The sequence below is a fragment of the Apis florea genome, unplaced genomic scaffold (genome assembly GCF_048593485.1).
Source record: "Apis florea isolate Af1SG1 unplaced genomic scaffold, ASM4859348v1 contig_3772_pilon, whole genome shotgun sequence".
Taxonomy (NCBI): domain Eukaryota; kingdom Metazoa; phylum Arthropoda; class Insecta; order Hymenoptera; family Apidae; genus Apis; species Apis florea.
Window position 1 is genome coordinate 618,268 of NW_028256845.1, and position 25,642 is coordinate 643,909.

A 25,642-nucleotide genomic window follows, 5' to 3' on the forward strand; every position below is an offset into this window, starting at 1 on the left:
AATTAAGTGTGACGTGAAGAATTACAAGGCGGAATGGAAAGAAACCAAGTTTCCAATCTACATCTGGCATTCCATCAATTATTGATCACTGTTGTAATAACTCGACTGCGACCAAAGAGAAACTCGTCACATCGGTTTGCGATACGGTATCGTCATCATCATCGTTATCGCTTGCGGTGTTCCAATAACCGCGAAATTCCTACACGTTGACACATCATACTAAATGCAAATTCGTAACACGTTTCATTTTACTGCTACTCTAACGTTACAGAGGTATGATATAAAAATTGAATTTGGAGATGATAATAATAATAAAAGAAACGGGTGTGTCAATATTTAAAGGTAGCAAGAAAGTCGCTTGCATAATCTTTACATTTATATAACATCAAAATTAAGGGAAAAGAAAGTGTTTTGGCCATATAAAGCAGCATTCTCCACAAATTTCTCCTAACCTCCCATAAAAACTTAATTACCCATTTCATATTTCAATAGCTTTTCCTTTAAAACAGTAGTTCCCAGTTCTTTCTATTGCAATTCTTTTGAAAGTTCTTAGGAGATCACTGTTGCATTTAATTGAAACAATTATCTATTTTTAACTATACGATACGTTGCATCCTCGTAGAATAATACAGCAAATCACTTGAATATTAGAAAAAGGAAATTATAACACAAAGAAAATTGAGGTTATGTATTATAAATAGTTCATGCTATCTTTGACAATGATCAGAGAAAAGACATCACCTCCCTCGCGCGTATTCCTCAAGTCTGGAGTGGCATCTGTTCGAAAAAGCCACGACACCCAGTTTAATCTTCCTGTTACGTGTAACATCTGGCCTCGTGTAGTTTCGTCAGGAAAATGTCGCGATAAATCATGCTCACCTATACAACTAAGAATCCAAGTAGCTCGGACAAACCGGATGAAACGCGCAACGGTTTCACTTCCGCGAGAGAGGAGCAACAGGTTTCGATGTGGCGATACGATTTCGATCATTTTCTCTCGTCTAATCGAGAAAAAATTTTATTCGATTGGAGAATAGATTTGTCGAAAAAGGGAAATCGTGGCTTAAGGAAAATTGGCGAGAAAAATTGCGTGGATAAGAATTTGATTTTACAAAGAGTTGTTAAATTTTAAGTTGTTAAGGATTTATATCGAAGCAACGTTATATATTTCATTTCCAGCATTTTTCTGAGCACTTTATTGGATTTTATTCTTTAACGAAGATGCAAATCTTGGAAATTTTTATATAATAATTTCTTTCTCTTTGGTTATTTCAATTTTGAAGATTTGCTTCGTTTTTATTTTGCTACTTCTTTTTTTAAATTTTATGAACACAAGGGAATAATATTTGGAGAGTATTCGTAATATTATGAAAATTGGAATGTTGGCAGAGATATGCAATTGCAGCGATGATTATATTATATGGAAAAATAAATATGTAAAATAAGCGAAGAAAATGTTTCTTTCTATTGAGTCAGAAAAATATATCTTTCCATTTACTTTAAGTGGAGGCAAAATTTTTCAAATCTATCCTCGTGATATATTATTAAATTTTTGCTTTCATAAAATATGAAATATCTGCTATTCTTTCACGTATTATTTTACTGTTCAAATAAAGGAAATTCGGAGACGAATGGAAAATCGAGAATTGTAACTTCGTTGCAAAGGTCGATAGAATTTAAATGAGAAATGGAGATTAAAATTAAATGATTCGATCTATTTTGCGGGCAGAAATGACGAGAATTCGTAACGAAAAATAGTAAAGCATGTGAATTAGAGATATTTCGAATTGATTGTCGAAAAATAAATTAGAAACTTAGAACACTGCACATTTGCATACAGCAACGTGATTAAGTTAATAAGGAAAATATGAAGTAAGTATTTTCAAAAAAATACTCACAGCAAATACTGGTTTAAAACCTGAAGAATTTGCATCGACGTAAAAGTATTTATCTTCGACTCGGAATAATAAATTGAGAAGAAGCATAAACACTTCCTTGAAAGATTTCTTTATTTATTTATTTACTTCTTTCCTTTTTTCCCATGTAAATTTATAACTACGACACTTCGCATTTTTCAACGGATCTCGCACTCTAAACTGGCTGTTTAGAGATCAAACACTGAAACTTTGACCAGAGAATTACCATTTACATGCTTACCTGCATATAAAACGCTTCTCCCCTCGTGACAATGAAGCTGCTAGCTCTGTCATCGGTCTGTAAAGCGAACAGGCTCGCTGCTACGATTGCCAACGAAGCTGGAAAACAACAAAAATCCGATAATTTACATTTTTTTTTTTTTCATTACAATAAGATTAAATCTCTCAATGATTAAATCAAAAGGGGGAGGGGGGAATAGATATTTTCTTTTAGAGACAAACGTAAATGATAAAATAATGCGGTAAGCGTGCTCCTCAATTATGCGTAATTTATGCTCTCCTCGAGAGAGTAACACTGTAAGAAATTCATTCATTGAATGCGGTCGACTGCACTGCGATCTATGAGTTTAGCGCGTATCACTTTACGGCAACAAGATCCACCGCAGATATTCGATTCTTCGTCTAAGGGTAAGTAGGCCAGTAAGTAGACAAGTGACTAGTAATCCTACCGTGGTTGGCCTGTTGCAAAATTTTCCGACTGTGTCCTCATGCAAAGCGACTTCTCCGCTTGAATTGCGCTCAACAATTCTCGCGTGATTCCCAGCTTCACGTTAACGTTAATTTTGTTGTTAAGTTTCGCGCGAATTACTGTTATACCGTTAATGGAATCTGGACGAAGACAAAAAGGGAAAGAAATAAATTATAGGATGAATAAAATCATAGGATGCTGGTCTGAATATATTTCCATAATTTGATTTATCCTCGAATTGTATTTCCATTCAATTTTTTCAGCAGTGTTGTTTAAAATTATTTTCCTTTTGTCGAATAACATATACATTTGTCAATGCTTTCAAATATCATTAAATATATGTTCGATGTTGTTGCAATCTACTTCTGTTCGATTTGGATTACCTTTTCCCCGTTTATTCATATCCGATATATATTATAAATGGATAATATTCGTTTGCTTTGTTTGTTTTTAAACAATCCTCTTTCGAAGACCGATAGTTTCCAATTATCAATTATTTAATGAAAGCCGATTAAACGAGTTTTCTACACCAACGTATATAAAATAATTTTCTGTTCAACAATCCGATTGTCACATATTTAACGATCGACGGTTAATTAAAGAGAATTTCAAGTTAATCACGATTATATATCGTTACGGATATAAATTAATTCGGTGCCATTTTAACGAAAATCAAATTTCATTCATTTGGAATCATCTCCATTTTATTCAATTAAAAATGTACGAAATTGAATTTTGTTTGAAACTTCAAGATTACAATAATTTAAAATATTCGATAAGGGATAAATTTAAAGGCTTAAAGGATTAGAATAGAATTAATTTATATCCCCAATTTTATGTAAATTTAAGATTGAATAATTCAAAGGTAGTAAAATATAAAGCAAAAAGGAGGAAAATTTAGATCTATCTAAAAGGGGAAAAAATTTTAAATCTACATTTTCCCATTTCTGTAATGTAACTTAACATTACAATAATTTGTAGGATTAGAGATACAGGGTGTTAATATATACTCCCAAGAGATCTTTGGAGTATAATTTATTCTAAAGATCAAACCAAACGCAAACTTCGTCCAACTTCTGTTACTTAACTTAACTTAATGAACAATCTTCAACCAAATGTATCTGTATTTATGTTTCAGCTTCTGGAATCAAAGGATTGTCTTTAAAGATATCCCACGAATATATCAACACCTTGTTGATCTATAATCTCTATGATATAATGGCAAAGGATAGATAATACGTTATTCGGTTGTTTACAAAAAAAAGATAATCGCATTAATTTCGAAACTTGGCTAAATATACTCACTGGCCAAAGTGGCGAGCGCCACTTTCCCTATCAAAGCGGTGCTGTACGAGATAATAACTCTCTTTGCCGAGGAAGCCATCGCAAGTTGTAGCACGGCAAGACCCACCAGGATGGCCAAAAGGGCGGAGGCGGTCGCAGCAGCTAATCCTGCCACCCACACGGCCACTAAAAAAGAGGGAAACCTTTCACGATCGATTCTTGCTTTGATAAAAAAACTCTTACGGGGATAAAGCTTATTTCTTCAAGTGTCTTCTAATGTTCTCTTTTCTTTATTTTCTTCTTTGTGCATTTAATCTTAGAACAGATATTTTATCGAAATTATAAAAAAAAAAAATCACACGAATCCGTTGCAAGAGGATTTTTATAATAAAATAAAGAATCGACAAAGAATCAAGAATCTTTACTTGATTTAAATCAAAAAGATATAATAATATTTCTTTCAAAAAAGGAAGAATGCTGTTAATCTTTGAAAATTTTGCTCTGAATAATTTTTTTTTCTAACGAAAAGGAACGAGGAAGAGGATTTTAATTACAAAACGTTATACGTACATTAATTATTTTTGAAGGAATTTTAATCACGAACGTACGTGACGAAATTTAAAATGAACTCACACACTGGTTGAAACCTGGAAACCCCTTGGCCGCATCTTTCTCTACCGTATAATAGAAGCTTGCACTGCCTCCATGGACCAAAGTACCCCTTCTCGGCTGCTGAACCAGCTGAAACAAAAGATATAATCAAGTTGTAGTAGTTTTTAATATCGAATAATTTCCAATAATATCATCTCGATGTAAATATATTGGTGTATATTTTATCGAAAAAACGTATTTACAATTAAAAAAAAAAAAATGACTGTACTAAGTTAACGATAGTTAAGAAAACTTTTACCTAAAAAAAAAAAAAAATCTAAATTCCAGTCAACAATTATCTCAACAATACATCTTTCACATAATGTATCACCAACTCCCACGCGTTCCCTTTTCTATCTAACTTCTTTCCTCCAAACCAGGCAAAAATGCCTAAAAACATTTCCAGGTCGCATCAGTCACATCCCCCTCGAATGACCGTGTTGTATCTTTTTTTCACCCCTTAATCTCTGATGCTCGGCACTTTCGCGCATCCCCGATCCTTCAAATTTATTTTTTATCTTTATGAAACACACATGCACAGACACTTGTACAAGAATTCAATTTACATCAAATTATTTTTAACGAACAGGGATAACAATTTGGATTCTAACTTTAAGAAAAATAATTGTAATTTTAATTTCCGTTAGGAAGGATTCACACATTGTTTATACAATAAAATCAATTTAAAAGAAATATCTGAAATTACCAATAGAAGAAACTTGAATAGAATCTCTCTGTGTGTATAAAACTGTAACAATTCTAATTGCAAATTAGATCGTATCACAAAGTAGAACAACTCATCACATTAATCAAACAAATCATCACAATATCCTTTTTGATCAAAAAAAAAAAAATCACTCGAACAACAATTTTCTTCTAAGTCGCACTCGCACAAACAGGAGGCGCAAAATATGATTTTTCGAAATCTCCAGTATTACACTTGAGCACGACAAATTTTCGGCTCGATAAATCTTTTACCGTATTAGACAGCCTGTATCAGCACGCGACCACGAGGGGAAAAAAAAAAAAAAAAGAAAGGAAATGATCGTTGCTTGCCTTGGAGAATTGATTGATTGCTCGATCTTCGATGGAAAAATATCGTAATATTTGTTAGTGGGCGAATTTTGAAACGTACAATATTTCATAGGACGAGACATGGCTCTCGGTATTATTGGTTGCAAACGAATGGCGTCGGAATTTTAAAAATTGAAAAGGACAAAAAGCGGATTGAAAATAAATGGATAATTCTTTGATCTGCGAATATTTCGACGAAGATTTTTTGATGAGCACGAATTTATAAATAATTGAATTTATTTTATCGAATTGGCCTCGTATCGACGAGAAATAAAATTATGGTACGAGCGATTTGCTCGAAATAATAAGTTTCTAAAATGATGAATATACGCGATCATTACATAGTATTAAATAGAAAATGTTTCTAACAATAGGAAATCTGCTTTCCCTTAATTTTATATTATTCTATTCACGCGTCGTATCTTATTGAAGTCGCTGTTAATAGACAATCGTCTGGAGATCACTAATAATTCTTTGTCTCAATTTCTCAAGGCACAGTAACATCAATCTTGAGAAGAAAAGATAGGAAACTTTCTCTTCATCCAGAAATCTTGTAAATATTTTAAACAAATCATTTCGATTCGTATCGATTAAAATAAAATTGATTGATTTTCCCCGATGATCAAATTTAACAGATAAATCTTAATTTCAACAAGTTGAGAAAAATAATAATAATAATAAAAACATATATTTTTACATTTATTTTTCTCCTTTTATAAAAGCACGTAGAGAGATTCTAACAAGGATCGTGCACTCCAAACGAGGAGTACAATATTCAATTTATCCATTCTTTATACGCGAAATCAAAAAAAGAAAAAAGTCTCATAAAAATCGATTGTCGCTATCATCCGATTCTTTTCACGAGGAAAGAAAAAATAAAAATATCGCTGAAATATCGATTAGAATTTGGAAGGAAAAAAATCGAAATTCTAAATCGATAAATTAAAAAAAAAAAAAAAAAAAAAACGAAAAGAAAAGAAAAGGAAAGGAAATATAGATCGACGATTGAATTGGTGCAAACGTTTGGAAAGATTCGATACGGTGACGCGGCCTAAATTCCTCTCGAAAAATCGCGAACTCGTCAAGGAGCGCGAACAGAAATGCAATTTGTCACGGCATTGTGGATCACGCGAGCGTGTTCGCGTACAACGCGTGAAAAATCGAGTAACTGGGGCAAGAAACGTTGAACGCGCGCCGGTTTGTCATTCGCATTAATGTCCTTTCCGCATCGACGTTTTCTCGAGGAGTTGACGATCATTCGTTGTCGATCGATCACCTACCTCGAAACAATTTTTCGATCGATTAATTAATAATCGGTTGATTAATAATAATTCCTTCCTCCTCCCATTTCAGGGAGAAAATATTTTCCATTCATCTCTGAAAACGTTTATAGAATACGTATAGAATTTTTAAGTAAAATTCTCGAGACGATTTATGCGACTATTGTTTCATTGTTGTAATATATTTCGTTATGAAACAAATTTTGTTATTTTGTTAAACACGAGCTGTGAATAACGAGGTGTAATGCCGAATAATTAACACTTGAAAAAAAGGAAGAGTACAGCAAGAAATTCAAGGACAAGGATGCAATTTATGTCGTAAGAAAATTAGTTAGCATTATAATTACACCGATTTTCGATTATTGTTGCACAATTTATTCGAATAATAAGAAAATACGTACAATCATAACCAATTATGACATATTCGTATTTATATAATTGATATTACTTATATCAATTTAGAAAATTATTCAAGCATAAAGTAAGGTGTCATTAAAATATTTGTTCATCGTGTTTGATAATGTCGAATAACATAATGCCGAATTATACAGTATATGAAAATAAATTTAATAAATTTTATTTCATTAACAGAAATTATTTATTGAAAAGTTTTTGTTTGCGTTTTAGTACAATGTACAATTAATCCAGTAGTGAATTTCAAGGTTTAATACGAGCATTAACTATATTTCCAATTTTAAGCTTCGAGCGAATTATACGTGTCTATTGGAAATTTTATAGCCCAATATTTACAGCCCAGCATTGTAACTAGGCTTTATTAGAGATGTCACTCAGGTGTATCATTATCAGTGCGTCATTTGATCTTCGATGCAACAAACGATATCGATTAAGATAAAACTCCAAATGAATACTGCCCAGAAATTTCAAACAGTGCCCCATACGATAAATTTCGATAACCCTTGAATCATTCGATTATTTATGACTCAGATGATATGAACGGTGAAGAATCAACAGCCTACGATTGCCGATTATCGATCTTTGCAAATTGAAAACCGACGATACGATACATTCACCCTCTTGAGAAGATTAAAATGATATCGATATTCAACGATCGTTTCATGAAATAAAGAATCGTTTAAAAAATTAAAAGTTATTTCGAGTTCGAATTGAAATTTTCTCGTGAAAATTAAACGTTACAATTATCCCAATTCGACGGAAACCACGATCGAATCCCAAGAGTAAGAAGTCGATCACGAGTTGTACGAGTAGGAAGTTGTCATTTGCTACGTATGCAGTCTCCAGAGATCGAGGTTTTACGATTGATATCGATTTCATCCAATTCGTATCGGCTAACTACTATTAAATATGAAATATGCATGCAAATCATCGATATTCTGATATTCATATTTACAGAGATTCGATCAGCGTGTAATATAATCTTAATATTATAAAAATTTTCTTTCGAAAGAAAGAATTTTTAATTTATTTGATATGCTAGGTTTTATACTGAACGCGTACTGAACTGAAGTTTTTTTTAAATAATTTATACACAGCTTTCTTAAATTTTATCACTCGCCCCATTTCTCTGTCTAAAATGTAACACCTCGTTTATTCCAAAGAATCTCGATTGAAATCAACTCATGCGGCCAATTACCGCTCTCTCTTAATCCGCAACTCGTGGATCAAACGTAGCTCGATTCAACTTGCGTCAGTCTCAATTAAAAACGCGACCTCCGTTCAGATGATCCTCCGACTGGCACATATATAAATGTAAATACGTATCATCGCGTCTTACAAATCAGGAAAATAAATCCTATTATTTTTCAAATCACGTTTAATTCGATATTAATTAACGTGCGTTATAAGTGTAACGTTAACAAACAACTTGATTCCACGAAAACTGTATTGTGAACTGTATTGAAAATATTATCTCAATTCCGTATTTCTACTTCCTTATCGTGTCTTTTCAACGCGTATCAAAGGAATTAATTTCTAACGAGTTGTAAATACATTTTCTCAATTGTATTGTCCCATAAAAATATATTCTATATATTCGTGAGATCAATGCCGCCAATTGAAATTGCTTCGTTTTAATTCCCACATTCCGTACGTGGAACAAAAACCGTGAGTCGATTAATTGTAACGCTATTGTCGAGCCTCGTTTCCGAACCGACATACTTGTAAACTCGATTCGCCGATTTCACCGTGTTGTGTTGTCGTAAAAATTCATACGACTCCTTCTGTATCGTGATACTTATAAGAGATATTGTAAATCATCTTGAGAATGGAAAAATTGCTTTTTATAGCTGTGACAATTTTTTTTATCTAAAAAAAATTAAAAAAAAAAATTACGAATCTAACGTAACGTTGATTTTTTTTTTTTTTCTTTTTTTCAATAAATATTGAACAGATTTCATTCTTGTTTGGTTTTATATTACGTTTGGTATATAAAGAAAGATATGAAATTTAATATAATCTAAAATATAATATTTTTCTGGCCATCACATCAAAGAAAATAAATATTTATTTCTGAGAAATGTGATATAATAGCATTAATCATAATTTTTAATCAACGAAACGATACATTTCTTCGAAATTATTTTTACAATTTTTCCTGATATCGTGAAGTAATAGTCTCAACCTTTCTATTAATCCTTTAATTTAATTATATTCCATAAATGAGAATTAGGCTCAGCCGTAGAAAATTAAGCATGCCTGTTTCCTCTTTGAATTATCATACTAAACTTAATGCTGATAAAAAAAAAAAAAAAAAAACTCTCGAAAGGATTAACTTAACAACTGGTCAACTTTCCTTTGCACCAAGCGTGCAAAGGAACGATAATTAAAAAATAGAAATTATGACACACGAGCGGCGTCCATTTCTAGCCAAGTTTCTCTGACATTCTCTCGAGGTAATCGAGGTTTGACGATTAGATACGGTTGCGATTGGAAAAGCATAGGGAGTCGTTAAAGCGAACAGACGATTAGATTAGCACAGCACACGTGAACCCACGCAACAATCCCCTTTTCACGAATTTTCGAACATAGCGAAAACTGTGGAACACCGGATCACGTTGAAAAATAATTAGAGGCAGTGTTTCGTTCGTTCGTGGGTTTCATCCGATAAAAAATAATCTTTTTGCATCGTTACCATCGATTGTCACGGAATATTCTTTCCTGTCTGTGATTCCTTCTTTCTACCCAATCGAAATTGCATGATCGAATTGAATTTAATTTTATAACTATTGGAAAACTATTGTTTGTATTTGTAAAAGACATTTTTTTTGTTTATTAATAAAAACATGTTTATCATAGAAATACTTTGATGAAGAAAAAAAAACATATCGACAAATTTATGAGAATAAGACGTGTCGTGTAACATTTGATCAAAGATTTCGATTCTCGTTTAATCCTTTGAAAACAACATTTATCGAATCCATCTTTTTCGTATCTTGTTTTTTTTTCTACGATCGAAAGAAAATTGGTATACTTTCCTGCAAGATATTTGAAGATTTCCTTTCTTTTATGACATTTACGTATTTATTTCGCTTGTCATAGGATTATTCAATTTTGCAAGAATAGCAGAGAAGATTACAATTTCCAACATCCGATTTATTATATTATAAAATTTACAGTTTCCATCCGTGAAACAACGTTTTATTTTGCACGGGAACATTGCAACCATCCACTAGCGATTTTTATCGTCAAGGCAAAAGCCAAATAAAATGGCCGTTTATTTATGTAGTCGCATAAACGTGCTTTATTGACCGTAACCGAATGTTATAGCGGAACACGCTTTCAATATACATATGCCTTCGTTGTTTTTCCCTTTTTCTTTCTTTTTCTTTTTTTTTTTTTTTTTTTCTTTTATTTTCCTATTTTTTGTTTCACCTATTCCGATAGACAAATTCAATAGCGCGCGCACCCATGATTCTGGTGAAAATTGCCACGTCGAGTCCTCACGTTTCGCTGATATAAGTGTTTCAATATTATAAACCTTGAATGAAAATACGAAACGAGATTATTACAAATACGATTATTCCATACATTGTGGAAGAAACGTTTATTAATGCTTTAAGATATTCAATCTTAAATATCGTTAACAATGTTGGAAAAATATTTTTATTGCAAAAGAAAATTTCTACGGTTATCGTTTATAAGATGCTATGGATTTCTATTAAAGGAATTTCTATTAGAAATTTTTTAAAATTCTTATGGAAGTTCGTAATTCTTATCATAACTTGGGTCGATATATACAACTTTGATATCTATGAATATTCCGAATCAAATAGACTTTAATGACTTGGACTTCGTTTCGTTTTTATTTTACTTTCGAGACAAATAAATAAAGTAATACTATATAATACCAAATCTATCTATTATTCGTACAATTAATAAAATCATGACGTAGTAAATTATTTTTTCCAATTACTCCAAATACTTTCCTATATTTCAACTTTTCAACTTTCCAAAATATTGAAAATTCAGGCAATCAAATACCCACAACATCAGATTCGATAATTGTTAAATTTAGAAATCGCTCGATTATTATTCACAACTTTTCAAATCGAAAAAATACTCAATCTCGAAGTCTCAAGTATATATACATTTCCTCCCCCTCCTTATATTTATGAAACTAATCCGTCAAGCTTCAACGCATCGTCTGAAAGGGAAGATTTTAAGAGTTGGCCGCGTCTTGAGATCAACACGAGAGATTACGTTTATTAAAACCGAGCGAGAGAAATTGCACGTGTGTGTGCAGTACACACACGCGCGCGTCGAATAAACTCTCGACGCCATGAGCGTGTATTACGCAATGCGTATATTTGTGGCGGGGTGCATCGACGATGCTATTAATAATGAATCCAATGGCAAAGCTCTAAACGTGGTTGACCTTCGTCCTTAAGACGAGCAAAGTGACCGCTCCGGTGTTTTGTTCATTTTCTACAGAAGCGCGCCATGTTTTGCCGCGTGCAAGTCTAATGAATAAAAAATCCAATTAACGATGGCCGTGGTTGCGCCATTCACGGTAATTGCGCTCATTCGAAGAGAGAGAGAGAGAGAGAGAGAGGAAGATTCATAATGTCACGGCATCACGCCACATTCATCGAAAAAATTTCCCTCTTTCGAATTCCGTATGGAAAAAGAGACAAAGTCGAACGCACGATTGTATTTATTTATCTGTTTTCCAATTATAAAAATGTAACGTGACTCGTAAATGAGATTAATATGTAGAGAATTCCATATTGTAATTTTTATCTCTATTTATATTTTCGTAACGTCACTTTAATTATAATTATTTATACGTAAAATAGATACTACAGGTAATTCCAGGGTATTATAATTGATTTGACGCGCGTTTTATTCTGTGTGTGTGTGCGTGTGTGTGTGTAATAAAATAAATTTTAAATTACGCGAGTGTTGAAGAAAAAAAAGAAGAAAGAAAAACATTAAAACGAGGTGTTAAAAAAAAATTTTCAATTCCAAGTTACGAAACCTATAAAAAGACACGCGATTATATCGATTATACATTTATTTATTAATGTAATATGTGAAATGATGCGTGAATAATATTCGAAACGAAATTCATTTCAATATTATTGGAAATTTAATCTTAATAATTGGAAAGAGGGCAATATTGAATTCGAAACATTTGGAAAAATTCGGATCAGCTTCTATCGATCATCCGTCTTTAAATATATCGTATAAATTCCTAATTTCAATCGAACAAGAAAATTTTAATCATTTCTTCTTTTTTTAATTCAAATCAATTATTAGCCAAAATAAATATATCGCCTCCTCCTTTCATCATCCTCCAATAAAGTCACGAAAAAATCAGGTTCATTTCGAGAAAGTCTCGAAATTCCATTCATTTTCCTCCGAATCTGTTGGATAAAATCGATAGAATCTAAGAAAGCAGAGGAAGAAGCAAAAGAAACCGAGAACACGGAATACTTTCAAACAGTATACAGTTTCACGAGACAGATTCCAACCGAGATATACGATCGATCTTCCGCGGTCGCGTGTTTATTATGCGATTGGCGCACAGGGAAGAGGTGGTAGGATCGGTTGACGAAGGCGTAAATTCGACGCGCGATTAATGCGAAAATCGGTCCCACGACGATTCATCTCTATATCGATTATCGAACCGTGGCCGTGCCACAGGTATCCACGAGTCGATCCCACGCGGAGAAAAATGATTCCTCTCCTCGCTTCTCCAATGTCGCGTTCGTTTCGAGGCATCCAAGAGGCGTGTGACGGCTTTTGACCGCTGCTATGAGACGACGACGACGACATCGAATACCTTCGTCCACGTTTTTCTCAATCAAATCGCGATAAATCATTAATGATTCTGTTCGATCATTAATGATTTATCTTACGTGGATAATTAGTGATAGATAAATTTATTAGAAGAAGATTCGGAGATTAAATGCAGATATAATAATCGAATCGAACGAGATTCGAAAAAGTATGTATTTCTTTTTTTTATTTTTGAGGAAAGCTTGGAAAAAAAAGTAGTCGAAGAATAAACTCAATGAACGAATGATTAACAACGATTTTTCCTCGCTTAAGCGATTAAATTTTGCTGATAAAAAAATCAGTATCTTTTACCAGAATAGAAGATTAAATTTCGCCAAAAAGAATTTTTTAATTTTTGTTAAAAAAAAAAAGAAAAAGGATAAATTTGTGTTATATCAAATGAAGGATTTGGATAAGCATATTTCAGATTTTTTTCAGATTTGTTTAAAGTCCAGAATAAAAATTTATTACTACTAGGAATGAAACGTCTGTCTGCAAACGTTCGAAAAAATCATGAGAAATTAAGATAAATTCTTTTTTTTTTTTTTTTATACACGGTTCACATTTAATCACGCAAAGATACCTCTTTTCTTGTGTTATCTTTTAACCGCGAGTCACGTAAAAGCTTTCCTCATGGGTAAACATATTCATTTTTTTTCGCGGCATATATTTTATACACTCTGTACACAAAGATGAATTGCTCGTGTTCAGACCTAATATTTTTATTGTCTTTTTTTTATGCTTTTGATATATCTGAAAAGATTCCGTCACGTTTATCGGTGTCTCTACCGTGTTACAATCGTGTATATCGAATCAAATATTTAACACCTCTTTTTCAAATAAAAAAATATATATTCGAGAATTGTAATTTTATCCTTTTTTTTTTATATAAAGAAATAGATACTCGTTATAATAATTTCGGTTTCACTAACAAAATATGTAATAACAATTTTTTTTAAAACATCATCCTGAATCGAAACGTACAAATTTAATTTCTTTTTTTTTTTTTTTTTGAATCGTACAACTTTTTTAAATTAAATCAAATCGAGAAGAGCTCGTATGCGATAAAAAAAAAATAAACTCAACGAACACACTCATTTGTTAATTAATGATCATCTGCGCGAGACGAAAGGGTGGTGACCCAGTAACGATGATCGTGGCCAGAAAAATTAGCCAGAGCAATGCAACTTTCACTGTTAACACAATACCTTAGCCGAGGCCACCTAATAAGAGCAAGATGAATATTCAGGTCTCCTCTTCTGTTCGTTAGAATTCCTCTCCTAAACGTGTCTAATTGATGATAAATGCAAAAACGCTCATCACGAGTCATTCTTATCTCGGCTTGTACAACTTATCCCACTTGTTGCGTCGATAAAAAGAGAAAAACTTGATAAAATGTGACAATATGAAATTTTCATTTCACTTTGAAGTCAAAGTATCAAAGTATAAAGTTAATATTTGTGTTTTTGTTTTGAAATTCGCATCGATTCACGCCTACAATATGAAAGAGGGAAAATTTGATGATGAAAAAAATATAGACACGTCAAAACCACGAAATTTTCCATCTATGTCGCTTTTAGTCGGAAGCGCGTGAAATATAACGTTAATATTTGCGCCTGTTGGCATTTCTATCGATCGAATGGCGCAATCTCGCGTTCCACAATATTGTTCGTCCACCATAGCTTCGTTGCAACATGCATTTCCAAACATTTGCAATTTGTATAAATAATAATTATTGGGAACGTTTCCGTCTCTTCGTTGTGAATTCACACCTTTGTGTGGATTTATTACATAATCATTTGCATTAGATAATACAATGCTTCACGATAGGAATCTTTCAAGAAAAGATTTTATTGTCGTTGAAAAATTTCTAGAAAAAAGAATTCCTTCTCTCAGAACTAATAAATTAATCGTTATAAGAAAATACGTTATAAAATTTTTCGACGTAGAAAATAGAATAGATAACAATTCTGCTGAGTTTTATTTCTAAACGATTTCATAACGAATAAAAAATTCTAGGAAAGAAATTCGTTAAAAAGATCCGTTGAAACGATTCAAGCATTGATGATATAAATCCAGAGAACGAAAAAAAAAAAATGGAATAACAATTTGCAACACACTTCCCTGCTTACGCGATTAATAAAAGTAGCTAAAATTAACAAGCAAAGAGGGATTAAAAATTCTTTTCTTGAATCGAACAAAGAATTTAATTATTCCGAAGTGTAATAAGAGTTTAATAAATCGAAAGAGCGCAGAAAATTTCACTTTGGAATTCTGCCGCCCGCAGAAATTCACAAAGTAATCACATTTCTAAGCCGTGTAATGATCGTTTTCGAGACGGAATAATCGGGGTGCAAAGGAGAGGAAAAATGACGACAAAGAGGATCGGGGATCTCTTCTTCTTCTTCTTCCCGCCCTCCTCCCCCGTCTTCTTGTCGAACTGTGAAATTGTAGAGTCGCGGAATTTATTTCCTTCATTGTTCAATCTCCTCGAGGAAATGAGAATTTTCCTGGGGAAAATGATAAACCGAGCTCTAGGCCCGAGCTCTCCGAGGCGAGGTTGAAATCTTCCTCGACACGATGATACCCGTTAACGACACTTTTATGACCGTTTAAAGACAAACAGGATGAAGATTGTCGTAATGTCGCATTATCTTGCTCGTGAGAAGCTAACGTTTCCGGCTTCTCCTCTTTTGTTTCATCGAATTGCGTGCGCCGTAATTGCGTTAATTTAATTTACATTTCCGTTGAAATTAATCCGAATGAGATGAGAAGTCTCTCTTCCAGACTTTGGTCTACAACCAAAGTTTTATGCATTACTCGATTCGGATAATTTTCTTGTCGATCGAATAAAATTTTGATCGATAAAACTTCGAAATGGATAAAACGCTTGTCATTTCGCTTTTTTAAGAGAGATAAATTAAACTCCACGTTATCCGATTCTGGTAACGAAGATTTAATTTTCATCGAGTTTCTTAATACGCCTATCCAATATCTATCTCTTTTGTATTCCACTTTGCTTGTCTCGATACCATAAAATAGAATACGAAGTTATACAGCTTGGAAATATCGTATTCGTAAAAATATCCTCTCCCAACAGCCAGAGATTAAAATAAGTGCGTTAAAACTAGCTCGAGGCAAAGCTACGAGAATGCAATTTCATTCCCCTTGCACTTGTTAAAAGAGTTAATACTCCTTATCTTATCATCGGATAAAATGGAATAATTGTAAGTACATTCCGATAAAAAATGTATTTCACGTGGTTCAACCACAGAGATACGGTAATTATTAACACTTGGATCTACGAGATTTTTTTTTTTTTTCTTTCCTTTTTATTCTTCTTCTTTACGTACGTAAAGAATAATGTAAATTTGATCGAGAGGCTCGTAAAATTTGTTATCGCCCCGTGGAATTTTTATATATTCGTTATCCAGGCAATAATAGGTGCAATTTTATTATTACACACGAATGCACGGTCCAGGTACGGAAGATGAAACGTTTATCGGCAATCGTTATAATATTAAACCGGCGTACGGTTTTGTTCTTGAAAACAATGGAACGCGAATGGAACGCGTGGGCGGTGATACGTGGGCTGCACGCGAAAGACCTGCGTATGGTAATTCGAAACTTGTATTTAATACCGGTCATAGAATCGCGTAGAAATAGTGTTGGCACAGTGATTTTCATTTTACGTTCCAACCGATAATCCATCCTTTGTTCGCGAATTGGAAAATTGTTTAGAATGATCGGAGCATCGCGATCCCGGGATCTTTCGAGGATAAAAGTTTGTTAGAAAAATTACGATTTTTCTTTTTTTTTTTTTTTTTTTTTAATTGGAAAGTACAATTTCTTTTTTGATACGTGCGAAAAGAAGAGGAAAGGAAATTAAGATAGAAAATAAAGAATTGTTAACACGACGATGTTTTTCTTCATTTAATAAGAAAATGTTTGTTAATAATAACAAAGGGGAAAAAAGCAGGAACACAAAGGATGCGTGAATGGAAAATCGTAAAAACCTGAGAAGTCGTTAAATGAAAATTTAATTGCATCGGTAATTCTTTTTATTTCAATCTCGATTGAGCAACGTGCATGTTAACGAGCGTTAAAGTTTTCTACATCAATGGGAGTTTTATTCACGTGGCGATAGTAAAAGGAAAGTTACTCATAAACGATACGTAGCTGTATAAAGGCTGGTGTGTACGCTTACAACCGAAGAAAACTGGTTTCCTGTCTAAACTAAGGAACGATAGAGTTCAATCGACCACTACCGTTAAACCGTCCGGCCGACAGAAAATACCTTTTCTTTTTTTTTTCCTTCTCTCTTTTTTTTCTTTTCTTTTCTTTTCGACGCGCTCTGCAGCGAGAAGAAATGTTCCACTAAAGTTTCTCATCACGATGACTTCAATCTCTCTAACTTTAAATGATAAAAAGTTTTTAGATTCGTTGTTATTCATTGTTGCGCGTCGTACGAATTTTCAAATGCAATTTTTCTTTTACGAAATTAGTTTATCCGATTTAACTGGTAATAATAAAATTTAAATAATATTACAAAATTGTTGAGAAACGAACGAAAAGAAGATATTCTTGAAGATCAGAAGGATTAATTTATTTTTAAATTCGAATTTCTATATTTGTTTTGTTTCTCTTATCTTAAAATCTTATAACTTTATGAAATAGTAAACATTTTAAATATCGTGCGTGTATGAATTGAACGAAAAAATACTGATCACAAATATAAAATAGTTACCATTGTGCATATCGTGAGAGGAAACATGTTTTCATAGCATGAACAAACAACGAAATATTTATCGAATTTATTCTCGTTCAAACGTAACTGCAATATGTACACTTTCGATGTTATGATTTTTATATTACTAAATATTGTTGCAACTAACTTTGAAAAACACTTTTTTTATATAAAAATTCAAACAATATAATTCAGAAAATATAAAAACGAGAGTCGAAACGGGAAAAAAGAAAAATATAAATGTAGAAGATAGAAAAATAAGTAAGAGAAAATAGATAACGAAAATTAATTTTTAATTTGATGACAATTTTGATTCGATGGAACGAATTGGTTGTAGTGTTTACGTGACAAAAGTGGACGAAACAATTGTATTGGAATGCAATAAAATGCGACGATATTATAGTAACTATAATGGTAATGGCAAAAGTTTAAGGCTCATTAGACAATACGTGTTCGAATTGCTGCTCGTTAATTTAATTACCTAGACGAATCTATATTTCTATATACGATATCTTTAAAACGGAAATGTACCAGAAATTAGAAATAATTCTACTTTATGACATAATAATAAACAAAATAATAAAAATTCAAAAGATGCAAAAGATTTACAAATGATCTAACCCTATAAGTTTTGAGTTTATTATCTTCATTTCGATTACACTTCTTCGATAGCTCTTCTTCTTATTATTATCACTACATCAACACATACTTTATTTAAAATTAATATTCAATCTTAAATATTCTCTGTCCACTTCTTCCCTAAACCCTTGAAATAAATAGCAGAAACGAAACTTCTCTACGATATATTTAATAATCCACAACACATGGCTGATCTAAGAAAAAAAAAAAAAAATAATTCGAGAGAATAGAATCCTACAACACGTAGAAAAGAGAAACGACAGAGGGAGGATCGAGGCGAGTCGAAAGGACTTCCGGTGGCCGCCACCCGGAACACGAGAATCGCTCGAGCGAGAATGCGAGCTAGCCGCTTCGAGGAGAACAGAGGATGCCTCCAGGAGTCTCGAAACCGGCTACTTACCACGTTAAAACGATCAGGTGACCACGCGATCCTCTAACAAGCCAGCGGAACGTCCGTAAAAATGCCGCAAGCTTCTTCCGCGCAACGATTCTCTCCGTGTAACAACCGCTTTAACAGTACGATTTTCTTTCTTTCTTTTTTCTTTTCTTTCTTCTTTTCTTCAACCTCAGTTGCTTCGGTCTTCCTCTGTTCTTGAAAGTTCGCTCTCCATCTTGTTTCTTTTTTATCTTAGGAGAGGAGAAAACGAGGGAAAATCGAGAACTGGCCTTGATCGAAGCCAATTTTCTCTCTCTTCGTATCAAAGAAATCGCTCGATTTCTACTTTTTTATTTATTAGGCGAAACTAGTTGTGTCACTTGTTATTATATCGAATTGATTAAATTTGTATACTTTTAGCGGAAATTCATAAAACGTTCGAAAAATTAATCTTGCAGAAAATATATTTGGTAAATTTAAGAAATTTTTTTCACTTCTAGAAAACAATCGTACGATTCGGATATTAATCGTTCCATCAAAGAAAACACGATAATTTCTCTTTGCATATATTTCCAATATTTTGGTTTCCCCTATTTCTTCTTACATCGCCTACGATTTTTCATTTTTCCTTTATAAATTTTATGTCTTACACGCGTCGCTAGAATACAACGCAGCTCGACGACTTCGAAATCCCTTGGGTCTGGAGAAAGGCCCTTCTATGTATTCAGCTATATATTTTCTCCGATCCAACACGTTGTACCAATACGTTATATATGCGTTAACAACGATGGAAATCTTAGATTTTTATGCACAGAATTGGAAAGAAGTATCTTCATCCATTTTTACATTTGTGTCTTTCTTCTTACCTTTTAAGTTCATCCACGAGTTTAAGTAGATTATACACTAGTAGAAAGATGATAGCGCTTCGTGGAAAGATTATTCCAAGCTCCTGTGGATTTGTTTCATCGTCTCTCCTATTTTTCCACCGAATCATGTTGCACGTGTCTCAAACTTGTCTTCTCGTTTCCGCGGCGTCCTTTCTTTTCCACGGATTTCGTGGATTTTCGTATTTCCAAACACGAAATCTTTTTGACTCAGGATTTAAATATTTTAAGATGGTCGAATTTCAGAAAATATTCACGAACAGGACTCCTTTATAAAATTTAAAATATACGAGAAAGATAGAGACCAACTAAGCTTTCCCTTAAAACGTAATATTTAAAAGACTTTACGCGCACAACGAGATAAGTATTATTCTTTCGCATGATACGTTTCAATAAACTGTCGATAAAATCTAAAAGTAGTAATCCTCCTAAAAATTATTCTCCATAGATAATATTTCCTATTTACAAAAATAATTTCCACAATAATTATATAAAAATTCCTCGAGAGATCTTTAGAGCCAGGCGACATTGTTTCGTCGATAGTTCTTCTTCGAAGCAAGGACTGGTAAATTGGTTCGATCGTAGGATAAACGTTTTCCTCCTCGAGGGGCACCGTCTTGGAACCGTGGAAGGAGAAAAGCGGCGGGAGAATTAATGGAGAGGGAGAATACGTCGCACTTCCCATGATATCGTTCTAATGATTAAACGTCGTAATGACGAAGCCCGGCGTTGAACAACCGGCCATCATCGGCATGACATCCTGCAGATTCGAATTCGTCACGTACGCCACGGACACGCGAACCATGACCCGGCTAGTTGATAGACCGGTTGCCCTAAGCGCTCCATGACCATTGCGAAAATAAAAATGACGACAGTTCCGTTCTTTATATTGGCCACATCTCAGCCGTGACCAGTTATTCGCCGATGTAATGCTCGCGAATTCGATCGAAATTCACCGCGTGACAGATGCGAAAAAATTATTATTATTCATTTTCTTTCGAAAACGAGATAATGTTATACGAAGATTTTAAATCAACGTATTCATTTTCTGGTAATAAATACCAGATTGATTTATTAAGAAAAATTGGATTAATGTCGATATCCATCTAGATAAGTAAAATTCTGAACGCGAAGTTTTACGTATGAAAAAAATCGACGATCCAATTTTTAAGAAGAGAAGAGCGAATTTTAAGTAGCGAATGTAGCGAAAGTTGAAGCAAAGCCCTCTTTCAACTTAACATTCCAAATTAGGGGAGGGGAAAAAACGGAGGAATAATTCGATTCACCGCTGCAAAATGGAACAAACAGCGACAGATTACGTAAGAACGATTCACCGGCGAGTAAACGAGGCAACTTTTTGTCCTAGTGGGCGTGAACGAAACACTTTTGTGAGGCACGAGACCTGTTGAATGCTTGCTCGTTTACGCAATCATCACTGGGGAGGGACGATTAGAGAATACGTAAAGGGGAATAAATCCACGAGAAAGTCGTTAAAATCAACGACAGATCGTTTTATATCCTACAATCGCTGCAATTCTACTTTATGGAAGGCGATCGTTGTGCAAAAAAGATTCTTAAACTTAAAAAGGAGAATGAAATGGAATTCCTCGCAAACGACAACGAAGCGCGTTATCGTTAAAACGGATCTGTTTATCGGGGCAAAACGAGTAGCTCCGCGAAGATTGCTACTCTGAGAGGAAAATTATTACGAGCCGTCATCTTCTTAACACCGCGTCACGGATCTGGGAAACGGATCCACACGTTCCTTTCCTCTCTGGAACCGTAGACCGCCGTATAAATCTTCGACATCACAGGAAAAACAATCTATTTTCTTCTCTCGCGTGCTTCTAAAGGGAACACGATGGAAAACACGTGTGTATCAAGTGCACCGAATAAAAAACAAACACAGAGACTCCTCGACGTTAATGCAACAACTCTCCATATACGCTCGCGATATGTGTCTTCCAAAAAACAATCTCGTTCACTCGTAGAACAACCTGTGCTATGCAGAACACCATTTTCTCGCTAATTACGGGCGAAACGTTATTCACGAAATTACGTGAGAAGGTATAATGGCGTCTCTGTAACTGTAAGGGAAATATCTCAGGATTTTATGATAAACAGAACGGTCTAACCTTTCCGCGCCACTTCTATTCTTCCGCCTTCGTACGAAATCCCCAAGGAATTCTCTCTCGAAAGAAAGGAACGACGATCGAAGAAGGGAGAGGAATACAAATGGATACACCGTGATCGATGTATCTCTCAATTTCCACGTGGGCCGCGCGGCTCGTGCCAGGCTATCTTCCCACGAATGGCGGGCTGGAAACTCTCGTGGAACCTTCTATTCCTATCGTGGAACCTTCCATTAAATCCCGAGGGTTATTGCCGGCCGACCGACCATCAGTAATTGGCGGAGCGTGCGAGCCGCGTATCGCAACCTTCTCCTCGCCTGGTGGTAGACAGCACACTCCCGTTTCCGTTTCCATGCGCCGGATGTTCAACTCCCGGGGAAGCATCCTGCCGACGAGGAGAGAATGGCCGAGAATCGTGGTGTTCTTGCGGTCGGATGTAAAAGTTTCCAGTTTCGAGTTTTAATTGGCCCATTCGAGTTTATTTCGGGTGATTCAACCGAGTTAGTTTTTAGTTAGAAATATATATATATGAAATAGGTGAGAATCGCTCGATTTTTCAATTTGTAAATCATCGATGAAGGAATTTAAATTGCACCGTGTCGAATAATTTTAATTTCCTTACTTTCGATGTTCGAGTATTGATCGATAGTTTTTCGTGATTTGAATAAATTGCGTTAACGAGACGTTGCTGTTCTTCTAACGTTATATTATTTTTTAATCGCGACGAAGAAACATCGGCGAACTGGCGCCTGATGATCAGGAATTTCTCTGTTAATCTCACCTTACAATAGTAGTTTCGAAACAAAATTCTATGGGCGATAATTTACTATTTGGAGTCGAGGTGTTTCGAAACTAATGTGCAATCCGTGCAATTTTCTCTAATCGCATTTACATTTCGCTGGTGAAAAGCTTGCCCAGAGTGCATATAAACATCATTTAAATTAACTCGAGCAAATGGCACGTTCGTAATCAACGATTAAACTCCGAGATAACGAGGACAGACCTCTGTTTAAATCTTGTCCCGGGACAGTAATCGATGACTTCGTCATCTTTTCTTATTTTTTTCCCAAAGTGTTATTCAAAGTCGATATCTCGTCGATCTCGCGTTTAAATTACAACTTCCTGGAATTAATAATCCCGATGCAGGATTTAAGCGATGATTAAGATTAACGGGATCGGTTAAATCGATTAGCCAGGAAGGTTGCATTCCCTTCGAGGCATCAAACTGGATCTTCTCCTTTCAATAACTTTTCTAATCTTGTTATCCGACGCTTGAAGGAACCTATCTTTATTACGAATATTCGCAAAGTTTCATCGAAACAAAAATAAAAAAAAAAAATAAATAAATAAAACGTTCAAATAATTTTGTGAATCATCATAAATATAGATGTTTGATCGTAAAAATTGAAAAAATAATTTTTCAAGTGAAGTGAAAAAGAATTTTCAACGGATCCTGAATTTAATCACGAATAAAGACACGACACACCCGTTTCCATGAATGGTTGGAACTTTGGATTACCTCTCAAAAGGAATACCGTGCGTTACCACACGCGAGCTGACCTGGAAGAGGAAGAGGAAATTAAGCAACAGAGACCGAGGGAGCTCATTCTAGCCCAGATCTAACAGTTCCTTTCACCTCCTTCAAATTCTTCTCTTTCGCCCTAGCGGAAAGATTGAACCAGCCACGAACAACTCTCATCTTTCATGCTATCAAAAGCTCTAAAACAAAATCAACGAGTGCATCCTCCTCGTCCCAGAGAACAGATTACGTAACAGTTTATATTCTGATCTAACGGAAGTTTACAGGATAGCGAGATGCTAAGTTTCGTAACTCGATTTCATGAATGTCTTCGATAGAGTAGAAGTTATATGTAAATTGAAATTGCTTCCTTCCCAGACCAGACCAGATCGGATAAACATCTTAGAATTATATAAAAACCTGTATTAAAAAAAATAAATAAATAAAAATAGAATAGAACAAACATTCTTTCGAGAACCTTGAATTTTGAATCGTAGAACAGCTGTATAATTTATTGCAGAAATATTGAAAATAAAGAATAATTATGCATGCAGTTGATGAAATCAAGACGCATTAACTGGAACGCATCTATAATTAATCAGCTTTGCATACACGAGAACGAGGGCAATAATTCCAACGATTCGATCGTTGATCTTGTAACGAATACGACAACAAAAAATTATGCCTTTTCTTCGCAACTCGGTTATCATCGTTAACATGCACAAGTATATCATTAAAATTGGAAATTGCACAATGGAGAAACGTAAGCTAAGACGTCCTTGCCCATCATTTATTTTTACTCGACAACGGTATCAACGGCATTTATAGAGAAATATCACGAATCGATGTAACATTGAGAACACGACGGCCCACGCGACAACCGTGATTCAATCGTGGGAACAACCATCGTCCTCTTCGAAAAGAATGTCATGGACGAAACGTACGTACGTAGCTATTACGCGTACATATCTGTTTACCTAATTCCGTTGTGCATGAACGCTTTCAGTCACAACTGCTAATTATATCTTTATCCGAGTATCGATACGATTCTCTTTTTTCTCCGTGCATATTATATACGTAATTACAAGAGATTTAATTTCATCCCCTTAAAGAAATTTTCTATCGCTAAAAAAAGAAAATATTAATAATTTCACATCTTTTAATATAGGTCAAATAACCACTGAAACCTTGAATGAACCGAATTTAATTGAGAATCCAGTTTGTGTGTATATATCATGAATAAATAAAAGAAGAGAGATTATAATTAATATTAACGTGAAAAATTGTGGAAAATTTATTCGATTTCTTGTGATAAAAATAACTTTTCCCCGTGGGAGGGAATGAAAAATGTAGAGTTGTCGAGTGAAGAAAAACTTGGCTTGAAAATGTTCACAAAATGGAAATTATGCAAATGGACGAAATAACGAGCCACGAGGTGAAAACTGATATTCGAAATGCCAAGAGTAAATGTATCAACGAGCTCGACTGATTTAAATAACGCTGATGAATGCAGGGAATGAACACTTTGAATGAATGAAATTATTTGGATCGATAATTTTAGAAATTTTAGAATAGATAATTCTAGAGTTTTGATTTTGAATCGAAGGAACGATTACGATTGTTTCAAATTGAAATTGTATTTTTGGTTGGAAGAATTCCTCGTTTTCGAAAGTATTTATTGCAATAATTTGACTGACTTTTATCTCGCAAACACGAGAGAAGAATTCAGAGAAGAATTAATTGATTCTTACATAGAAAAATAGGATGCGAAGATGTAAATCTATGAGATCTATCTCGTTTAAAATTGTCACATGAACTGTATTATATTATATACCTCGAATGAAAATTATTTGAAAAATTGATTTGAAAATCATGCATCAAATATTGCCCCAAAAGTATATTCTGCAATAGTTGAAAATAATCGTGATGATTAATAGAAAATTCGTAATGGAAAAATATTATCGAAGATTGATACTTATCACTATATATTCTACCAATTTAATCACAGAGAAGAAATAAAAGGCATTTCTATATCCCTTCGATGGATTTCCCGCGGGAATATATATCAAGATCTCGAGTTCTATTTCTTTCTCACTCAACCGGATATTACAGGTTGCTCCTAAAGAGATAATATCATACGAATGACGAGTTTGAAGCAAAAAAGCAACTAAGT

General features: G+C 34.0%; 1 protein-coding gene across 5 annotated transcripts in view; it reads right to left on the reverse strand.

The window, feature by feature from the left end:
• The window catches only part of LOC100867393 (uncharacterized), a 48,367-nt gene that overhangs the window by 13,388 nt on the left and 9,337 nt on the right, over positions 1 to 25,642 (reverse strand). For all 5 annotated transcript variants that reach the window (XR_015294462.1, XR_015294461.1, XM_086915295.1 and 2 more), the window contains exons 2-4: positions 4,543 to 4,650; positions 3,931 to 4,095; positions 2,158 to 2,255 (exon numbers count right to left, since the gene is read on the reverse strand). Coding sequence is in view for 3 of the 5 variants with exons in the window: in XM_086915295.1 (XP_086771421.1) it covers positions 2,158 to 2,255; positions 3,931 to 4,095; positions 4,543 to 4,650 (371 nt within the window). In the remaining 2 variants the exon portion in view is untranslated. The remainder of the gene's footprint in view (positions 1 to 2,157; positions 2,256 to 3,930; positions 4,096 to 4,542; positions 4,651 to 25,642) is intronic.